Source organism: Mastomys coucha, unplaced genomic scaffold, assembly GCF_008632895.1.
Source record: "Mastomys coucha isolate ucsf_1 unplaced genomic scaffold, UCSF_Mcou_1 pScaffold7, whole genome shotgun sequence".
Classification (NCBI taxonomy): domain Eukaryota; kingdom Metazoa; phylum Chordata; class Mammalia; order Rodentia; family Muridae; genus Mastomys; species Mastomys coucha.
The window spans coordinates 13,626,162-13,636,745 of record NW_022196913.1 but is presented as its reverse complement, the minus strand read 5'-3'; the positions used below and the strand labels follow the sequence as shown (position 1 = coordinate 13,636,745).

Here is a 10,584-nt window from a genome sequence, read left to right as displayed (position 1 = left end):
TTTTTTTCTGTGACTTTCTTCTCATAATAACAAATGTGATTGCACGTGGGGCCCTCTGAAATGAGTTATGTCATCATCTCCTCATTTCATGAACTTTAACCAGAACTGCAAGAGCCTCCTTTCCAAATATGACATTTTGCCAAAACCCTACTCCATGTGCCACTTCCTGGAATAATCCCACATTCTGGGCATCTCTTCTTGTGACAACTTGGTCTTCTTTGAGACCTTTCCTGGAAAACTCCACCCTCTGAGCATCATTTCCTAGAATCATCTCACACTCTGGCACCACCTACTGGCAAAAGGACAGATCTGCAGATGAGAGGGTTCACCTTCCCCTCTCTGGGGCTATTTGATTGCTCTCTACCTACTCTAATAAGGCCACATTCCAATAATGCCACTCTCTATGAGTCTAAGCAATCTAAACAGTTCTTCCAGGAAAGTGGTCTTCTACAGATAAATGCTAGTGCAGGTTTGTTCAGCACAGCGACATGTTGGCATTTCTAAATAGGTTAATCATCTTTGGTGAATTTTTTGAAATGTTATCTCTTATTCCAAAGTAGATCTGCATAGGAAATCAGCCACCACCTTTGCCTCACATATTCTGGAGGTTGATGGGTGTGTGTGGTGGATATTATCCGGGCACACTCAGCGAGGTTGTCTGACTTGTATTTCGGTTCACACAATTGTGTTAACAAGATGAGTTCAGAACTAGGCCAAGGTCAAATGTCACTTCTATGACTTTCTAGTAGTGCGATCTCTGATAAGTTAATTAACCTACTACTGGTTTTCCATCCACCAGTATTTGATCATTACAACAGTTACTATGGCCACTGCTCTTAGTTTCATCGTTATTTAAGAACAGAGGCAGACTATCTGCAATTCATCCATGAAAATTAGCTTTATGATGGCTCCCATCTATATAGAGATGCCTTACTTTAAAGAAATCCTTATTTATTTTTTTAAAAAGACATTATATAAGTGAGACATTACAGCATGTCTTTAAATAGCTGGTGAGCCTACTATATTTAAAATGTAATTCACTCTCCCCAAATTAAATTTACACAAGACCTTTCAGGGATGTGATTTTTATATGAAGTGAGGCGAGTCTATAATACAGGGGCGCATTACATTTAATTTTGAAAAATGAATGGAGTAGCATGCTTCCAGGCATGCATGGAATCATAAAGTTGAAGGGATAGAAGGGGCCTCTTGAATTTAATATACTGCCAGATATCCTGTATACCCTGTGTAATCTCTCTCCTGCTTTCTCTCTCTCTCTACACACACACACACACACACACACACACACACACACACACACACACGTGTGTGAGAGAGAGACAGAGAGAGAGAGAAAGAGAGAGACATACATACAGACACATACACACAGACAGACATACACACTTCTAGTGGAAACAGAACTGATAAATTTACATATTAATGTCATTTTATTCATTATTATTAACATGAACACAATCATAATTGTCAGTAGTTTTAAAGATACTCTCTTACCTTAATAGAGCATACTCAGTGAGAAATCGATGACGTGTTGTGGAGCGTACAGAATGTGGTAGAACTGAGGGTGGGCAATTGGTATATTTCGTGGTGAGGTTTTGTCTAAACAAGTTCTCAGCATATTTAAAAAATAAACCAAGGGGGGCTGGGAAGATGGGCAAGCAGGCACAAGCATGATGGCCGAGTTTGAATCCATAGAACCTATGAGGAGCAGGGGTTGGGAGCTGGGTGCTGGGTGCCGGGAGCCAACTCCAGTTCTCTGGAACTGTGGAAACAAGTGCTCAACCTTGGGGCCAGGCCTCCATCTCTTCAATACTCCCTCTTGCAAATAGACAAAACAACCAGACCTGTTTGGCTTAACAGGATCTCTAATCCAAAAAGAAACGTCAAAAGGAAACCTAGAACATAGCCATATAGGCACCTTATCACCACAACCTATAAGACAAAACGAAAACCAAAACCAAAAGCCAAAACCCAAAAGGACAGAGATCTTGCTGATGGAGAAATCTCTCTTATCTTCTGGAAGATGTTTCCACAGCCCATTCCATATCCTCTTCCTCAGGTGGTCACCTGGGCCTCTAGGAGAACAGTTTTCCTCACTCTGCTCCTGTGCCTTGGTCTTGATTTTTTTTTTTTTTGTGCCCCTCGTCCCCTTTTTGAGACAGCTAAATTATGAAGCTCTGGCTGGCCTGAAACTCGCTATATAGATTTCCTAAGCACAACAAGAAGATGAACCTGGTAAGGCAGTCTATGCCTGGGCCCTCTGCTCCCGGGGAACTGGAAGTGAGGCTTGGACAAGGCCTTCCATCACAGTTTAAGCTTTGGGTCCAGTCACCAGCAGACAAAGGGCACCCTGAGCTAAAGCAGTGGTCACTTTCATTGTGTAGCTAAGGACTAGCAGGGAGTCCGAAAACCTGGCCTGGAGCCCTCCTGAGGCATTGGAAAGAGCTCGAACCAACTTCTGAGGCTGCCTAGGAGAAGGCTGGGGGCAGGGAAGCACGGAGCGTGAGAGGAACCCATGGCTTTCATACCTCCAATACTTAGAAAAAAAATACATGTATCTGCAGAAGATATTTATGGAAGTTTGTCAGTTACTACATATACTTAAATTTGTCGTAATATAAAACCATACTACAAATTAATATCTAGATGAAAGAATTTGCTTCCACCATGTGAGTTATTTTGCAAAATATAATTTATCATCACTAGACTTCTCTTAAATTCGAGAAGACTAGCATTCCACATAAGATTCTTAAACACGGTGTGTATTCATGCCAAAGTAGGAACATGGATGCCTTTAGGTATCCAGAGTATGAAAAGCAGATAGAATAGGGTTGTCGTTGGTGAAAATTTTAATGCACATCAAGGTTCTGACTACATTGTCAGAAAACACAATGTCTAAAACAGCTTCTGGATATGATCACTATTAATTTTGTTACTGCTTCAGGACAATCAGTACCAGGAGGAAAGCGAGCTAAGGAAATGAGTTACTTCTAGTTCATTAGAAATGTGCCAGTGTTCACCACACCAAGCTAGAACAGTGGTTTCAGCTCACAGTTCTAGCAATCAACTCTTTGACCTATCTCTGGCTTCAGATTTCCTGATCATTGCTATAACCTTGCTGTTTATTATAAAAATAATTTATTTTCAATGTGGGCTTAGAAAAATCAAGATTAAAAACCATATCTTAGCTGGTAAGATGACTCAGTGGATAAAGATATCTGTTGCCAAAACTGATGACCAGAGTTCAATCCCAGATACCTTGTACAGTAGAAGGGCAGAGCAGACTACCATGGGCTGTCCTCTGATGTGTACGTGTGCGAACACACACACACACACACACACACACACACACAGAAATAAATAAGCATAAACCTCACATCTATTAAATATACTATTATCACAAAAAAGAATTTGACTATTGTATTGGTTTTTTTCCTTTTGCTGTGATAAACACCCTGGCAAAAGCACCTTGAGGAGGAGAGAGTTTGTTGTGGTTTACAATCTCAGAGGGACAGAGGCTATCATGGTGAGGAAGGTCAACAGTAAGGGAAGTCACAGAGACAGGGGCAGGAAGCTGGCTGTTCAAACTAACTCGGGGATCAGAAAGGGGGTAGGGAGGAGAGAGGAGGGAAGGGAGAACCGAAAGTGGGGTCAGGCTATAAACCCCCAAAGCCCACATTCAAGGATACACTTCCTATAGTGAGGTCCCACATTGTAAACATTCCATAGCATACCCTAACAATGTCATCATCTGGGACCAACTGTTCAGATTGCGAGAGTATAGGGGACATGTCTCATTCAAACCAGCACAGCTATGCTATCTACACCACTTCATCCCACTGTGATAGTTTTACTTGATGGGAGAAAAAGTTCATCTTGATTTTGAAAGCATCAGGAAGCATGCATCTTCAGTTAGGTAAAACAAGCTCTGAAAGTCACTTTCTATTTTGTGGCACTTTGTTTTTCTAATAACACGAACATTCCAAGTATAGATTTTTATTAGTTATTATTCTCATGCATTGCTTTCATCTTATTGAGTTCACAAGAAGGCAGAATTCACAATGGCAGCCTTCTTTAGGGTGGCTGTTTCAGGTAATGATGAGTTCCCCTCCCCTCCCCCATGAAGGACTCAAGATTTGGCCCAGCCTTAGCCCACTCACAGGTCCTGACTTCAGGTTAGCTTGCCTTATGCAGAATACTTCAAGCTTGACTCTAAGACATTAATATGCACCCTGTGTCTGTGGCAATGAGTGTATCCTTTTCAGCTTGGTTGATTCTTTTTAACCCAGAACTGATTTAGCTGTACCTAAATTGCAGGGCTTCTTTCTACTAATGTGCGAGCTTCACCTTTTAGGGCAACTCTGCAAACTGACCTTGAGAGAAGCTCATTTGCTTGTTTGAGTGTGCTTTTTATTATTATTATTATTATCCTCAGGCCAGACTCTCTCCTCACCCCCTCTCGTTTTTTTTCTCTTCTTCAAGAAATTAGGATGATTTTTTTTTTTTCAAAAATTGCATGATTCATTTTCAAATGTCCATCAAAAGCAATGAAGTCACTGCTTAGGGGTTCTAAGCAGGAGAGATTCCAAGATTTAGCTTAATTTGCATCTTTGTAGTAATGAGAACCATATTCTAGGTGAGTACAGGCTGTCCAGTTTAGTCAGACCACACTGCTAGAGGGTCTGACTGCAGATGCCACATGGGCTGGGGGAGAGGAGAAAGTGTCTCTAGGGGCTAGGCTTTATCTTAAGCCAATCAGTGGCCTTGGGTTTCTCTTACATCTTCTGCTGCACAGTGTATATAAGCTTTTATTCAGCTTGGATTTTGGAGATCAAACTTGGGTTGTCAGGCTTGGGTAACAATTGCTTTATACCACTGAGCCACTCTTCATCTCATTCTTTTGAGACAAGGACTCCTCAGTGAACCTGAACCTGACCATTCTGGCAAGACTGGCTGACCCATGAGCTCCAGAGATCTACCTGACTCTGCCCTTCTTGGTGTTCGACTTACAGGCATGCTGCTATGCCTGGCTGGTACATTGGTGTCAAGCACCCGAACGTAGGTCCCTTTGCTTGTGGAGCAAGTACCTGCTGTGCCATGTCTACAGCCACAATAATCAAAAGTTGTCATCTTATTTATGTTGCCATGTCCCCTGATGAACATGTCATTTATAAAGAGAACAGATAAGAGACTGGATGACCAAGAAGGGATGTAGTGGTTCCCAGAGGATGAACAAAGATCATTAACTTGTCCGTGGGTTGGTACTGCATTTTCCATTTCTTAGTGTTTGTTAATTTTAAGTCACTGTTAAAAGGACTTGTTATAACCTTGTGTGCATTTCTCTGTGTGTGTACGTGTATGTGTGTCAGATGCTCACAGAAATCAGAAGAGGGCCTTGGATTCCCAAGAGCTGGAGTTACAGGTGATTGTAAGCTTCTGGGAGCCAAACTAAGGTCGCATGCAAGAGCAGCAAGCACTCAGGACTGATAAGCCGCCTGTCTCATCCCTAAAGCATTTTTTCCTCACTCTTAGATAAATACAGAAGAATGAGGACTACTCAAGGAGTTAGGAGCACAGAAAAAGAGAATGTAAACCAATGATAAAAAAAAGAAGTGTCTCTTTTTTTTAAACCTACAATAAATTTAACCTACAATAAATCCAAGAACTATGCCATAATTTGGGGACATCTAGTGTGGAGACATTCACTTATACTTCCATACCAGCCATTCCCCCTCCTCCCCCCGATCTTGTCTACTTTTGTTGCTTAGTCAGAGCTCGAGTCCTTGGCCACTTCAAGACAAGACAGGATAAAGAAAAGCAAGAAAGGAAGCATGAAAGCAAGAAAGAGGAAGGCTGTGCTTCCCAAGTAGCATTTTTCTCAGAATTGCTGAAATTACTGGCCATTTAAAAAATAAATATAATTTTCTAGACCTCAAGGCGACTCTTTTACAACTGTGCTTGGTGGCAGGCAAGCCTTCAGTGCTGCATGAGGGGCTGAGAGCAGCAGGCAGCTAAGAGTGCTGGACACGCTCCAGTGCACTGGCTTGCTGCCCCCACATCCCCTCTCCAGCAGCTAGAGGGGATTGCTGCCTCTTTAGCTAGGCTTGTTTCACGTTATTAGTTTTTATGTGTATTTTTTTAAAAATAGGCATTAAGAACTTGTTCTGCACTGTCACAGGATATAATCTAATATATTATAAGAATGTAAAATTTAAGCCAACTGGACTTGAGTTTAAATTCTTGTTCCTTTCGACTAAATAGAGCATCTTAAGAAATATATCACATTTACACAAGTCTCTTTCAACATTAATTACTATGTGCTCTTTGATATGAAGGTTACATACATGCATGTGCATATATGTGGAGGCCACAGGCCAGCATTCAGTATTTAGATGTTCTTTAGGATCATCATCTACCTTCTAAGACAGAGTTTCTCAGTGGCCTCAGGGTCTAAGTAGGCTAGACCACCTGGCCATGGAGCCACAATTGCAGGCCTTTTAGTGTGGGTTCTAGAGCTTGAACACAGGCCCTTGTGCTGGCAAGACAAACTTTTACTGAGTAGCCTTCCTTTGACATGTAAAAGAAATGGAGTGACTCATATTTGTTTTTGGTTGATATGAAGACTGAATGAGATGATCCATGTCATAAAGTCAGTACTGAAGAGAGGGTGTCTGTTGAAGAAGTGTCATTTCATGTCTCTAAATGATTTTGCCACTCTCAGGACACTTCTGAACTTTATAACAGTTATATCACTCAGAGCACACCCCTCTGCTTGCCTCCTTTCTGTCCCCAAGAATACCACCTATAGGTTGTTCATTTCTCAAGAGCTGTTATAGTTTGAGTTACGGATTCTGCAGCCTAGGTTGAACCCAAAGGCAGCCTTTATAGCTTAGACTTTTCAGGTAAACTAAAACTCAACCCTTTATGTATACCACTGACTAGCTAGTGATTAAGACTCATCATACATTTGATGTTGAGGCTGAAGGAGACAGCCAATAGTCTGGGCTGGGAACAATAGTAGGGATACAGGGGTGATGTAATAAACAGAGAGGGTAGGCTCCCCACTGCCTGTGGGTGAATCCAGCCTTTAGTATTGATATTAACTCAGCCCTCAGGATGGAGATGAAGTATCACCCCTTCCACAATAGTCAGCCTTGTATTACAGTGGAATGAGGAAAAATCCGGATAAAGACAACAGTTTAACATTCCTAGATTAAACAGCGCTACCCCTTTTCTAGATATCTTGTTGAAACTTGCCAGTATTTCAATACAAGTTCTCCTGAGCTGCACACTTGGAGCCCCAAGATCTAACAAGAGTCTAATAAACCCTGTGCCTTTGAACCACAGAATGACACCAGTCTCTCTATGTATGTCTGGGCTAGTCTGTAATTCTAGTCTGTAATTCACTATATAGCAGAATTATCCTCAAACCCAGGATCCTTCATTAGTTTTCTGAACACTCACATGACACCCCCCCCCCCAAGGGAAGGCAAGTCTTACAAAGGACCCGGGAGCTTAGATGGTGTCCAAAGTGCCTGGGGCTTTAATACGTGAAGGAACAAGTGACTAGTAGGTGGCATGTGGAGGGGAGCTCCTTTCCTGCCCTGCCTGTTTTAGCTTCTTAAATCTGTGATCTTATTTTACATAACCTTTAAGTGGCAAACATTGTAGAATAAATGAATAAAGGGATTCATTTCTGTGATGGCCGGCATCTTAAGAATTTGCCTAGCATTGTTCTGTGAGCTGCATGAATGATTTCATTTCTTCCCCACCGTTGCTCCCATGAGGCACCCTTTTCACACCTGATCTTATAGTGTGGAAAATTTTAAAATTCTGGAAATAAATCTTAGGCCCAATTGCAACACACAGACACACAGACATATATATGTATGTATATGTATACATATGTATATGCATATACATATGTATATGCATATATATACATACATACATATATATGTATATATATACACACAGATACACACATATATATATATAGGTACACACAAGCACAGTCAGAAAGACAGACACATAGATAGGTATATACATAAATACACACACAATATACATACATACATACACACATACATACATACACACATATACATACATACATAGATACACACACACACATACACATACACACTAACAACTGCTTTGTCTTCCTATTTATTTTCTTTCTTAGATATTGGCTGTATTAAACTTTTCTTACTGCTGTGGCCAAATTACTTGACAGAAGCAACTTAAGGGAAGAAGAGCTTACATTGGCTTATAGTTTGAGGAGAGAGTCTATTGTGGAGGAACCTAAGGAGGCTACCTGTATTTTACACAAGTAGTCAGGAGACAGAGCAGACAGAAAGTGAGGGTTTAAAACCACTAGGCCTGCTCCAGTGACCTACTTCCTCTAGGCCTGCTCCAGTGACCTACTTCTTCTACCAAGCCTTCACCTCTTAAAAGCTTCACAGCAGTTGGACTAAGTATTAAAACCTGTGGACCTATGAATGGTACTTTCCATTCACACCACAGCACAGGCTGGGAGTAAACCAGCCAAGCCCATGAGTGCTTGTCCACAGCTCCTGGAGCAGAGCCCAGGTTTGCTTTTGCAAAGAGAGTTCCACTGTTTCTCAGTGCACCTGCCTGATTTTTGCCACAAGTAGTTTCTCAAGAGAACTCTCCCGAAGCACAAGGGGGAACTCACATAAAGATCTAGAGTTTTTCACCAGGGTCTTGTTACAAGGCTTACAGGACATGATTAAAATTCACATGCTTCTTCTTTCTGCTCTGGATAGCTCCCACAAACCTGGAAGTTTATGAATAATACAGAAGGCTAGTCCCAGTATATAAGTATCACTTATCCAAACCTGTGGAGATTTCTCATTGGCTCCTTTCTATGTGACACAAAAGTTCACACCTTCTAGTGTTTCCATAGCTATGTGACCCTTGCAACTAGCTGTTGCCAGGTAGGTTGGCATGTCTGGGCTCCCTAGAGGCACCTAGGCTCTGTGGGAAGGTGTGGTTTGCTTAAGGCTTGCCTCCCAGAGGTGTTCCCAGCCAGGTCCTGCAACAGAAGGTATCCTTCTAGGTCCTGCAAACAAACTGCAGGTGACCTGGGGGCTGGCTGACACACACACACTTTCTCTCTCTGGTGTGTGTGTGTGTGTTACAGTGTGAGTATGGAAGCCAGAGGACAATCTTGAGTGTCAGTCTTTGATTTTCACCTTGTATGAGATTGGGTCTCTTGTTTCCATGGCACACACACACACACACACACACACACACACACACACACATATATATATACATGTATATATACATATACAAACATTAGGCTAATTGGCCAGTGAGCTTCTGTCCAGTGAAGCTGCTGTTTCTGGCTTCCATCATCCCAAAAGAGTGCTGGAATGTACATTACTACCACATTGAGTACACTCAATCTTTTACATGAGTTCTGATTGAACTCAGGTTCTCACATACCAGGGGTATCTAAGATAGGTGCAGGAGGCTTCTTGAGCCTTATTCCATTAGTAGAGTTTGTAATTCACTATATACCAGTGCAGTGAAAACAACATACAGATGCATGATATGCTGGGTCCCACCTGAACTCATGCTAAACTTTTGTTTATTATCGGATGTGCTGTGATCTTCACATATGTGAGTATGTGCATACACACACACACACACCCACCATACACACTATTGGTCTATTAAGTTTTTTTTCCATTATTGTTACTTTACTCATTAAGTTTGAAATCATCATTGCCAAAGTGAATGCAACCAGAAAAGAGTTGCAACCATGGGGCCTGTGTTCAATAGCCTGAAGACAAGGTGGTGGGATGCAGGTCTCTTACCACTAAGGAGAGGCCTGTTTTGTCGATATGAGGCAGGCAGCTGGCCGATGCCCTCCATCCTGTGGCTCATGACCCGTGCAAGATGGCCCGTGTGGTGCAGGCTGCCCACAATGATGCTGTGGAGGTACACAGGCTCGATGAAGTGACAGAGGAGAGCGCCTTGTAGTCCCAGCACATTCCAGCTAGAAGGAAAAGCAAGGGTGAAGTCAGTGGGATTTCTGAGCCTGCTGGGGATGCAGTGTCAGGAGCTGTGCCTGCTAGGGATGCAGTGTCAGGAGCTGTGCCTGCTGGGAATGCAGTGTTGGGAGCTGTGCCTGTTGGGGATGCAGAGTTGGAAGCTGTGCCTGCTGGGAGGCAGTGTTGGGAGCTGTGCCTGCTGGGGATGCAGAGTTGGGAGCTATGCCTGCTGGGAGGCAGTGTTGGGAGCTGTGCCTGCTGGGGATGCAGTGCTGGGAGCTGTGCCTGCTGGGGATGCAGTGTTGGGAGCTGTGCCTGCTGGGGATGCAGTGCTGGGAGCTATGCCTGCTGGGAGGCAGTGTTGGGAGCTATGCCTGCTGGGATGCAGTGTTGGGAGCTATGCCTGCTGGGAATGCAGTGTTGGGAGCTGTGCCTGCTGGGGATGCAGTGCTGGGAGCTGTGCCTGCTGGGAGGCAGTGTTGGGAGCTGTGCCTGCTAGGGATTCAGTGCTGGGAGCTGTGCCTGCTGGGGATGCAGTGTT

General features: G+C 43.0%; 1 protein-coding gene across 2 annotated transcripts in view; it reads right to left on the bottom strand.

The window, feature by feature from the left end:
- The window catches only part of Adarb2 (adenosine deaminase RNA specific B2 (inactive)), a 532,727-nt gene that overhangs the window by 16,628 nt on the left and 505,515 nt on the right, over positions 1–10,584 (bottom strand). For both annotated transcript variants that reach the window (XM_031358852.1, XM_031358853.1), the window contains one exon: positions 9,867–10,048. In XM_031358852.1, the coding sequence (XP_031214712.1) occupies positions 9,867–10,048 (182 nt within the window). The remainder of the gene's footprint in view (positions 1–9,866; positions 10,049–10,584) is intronic.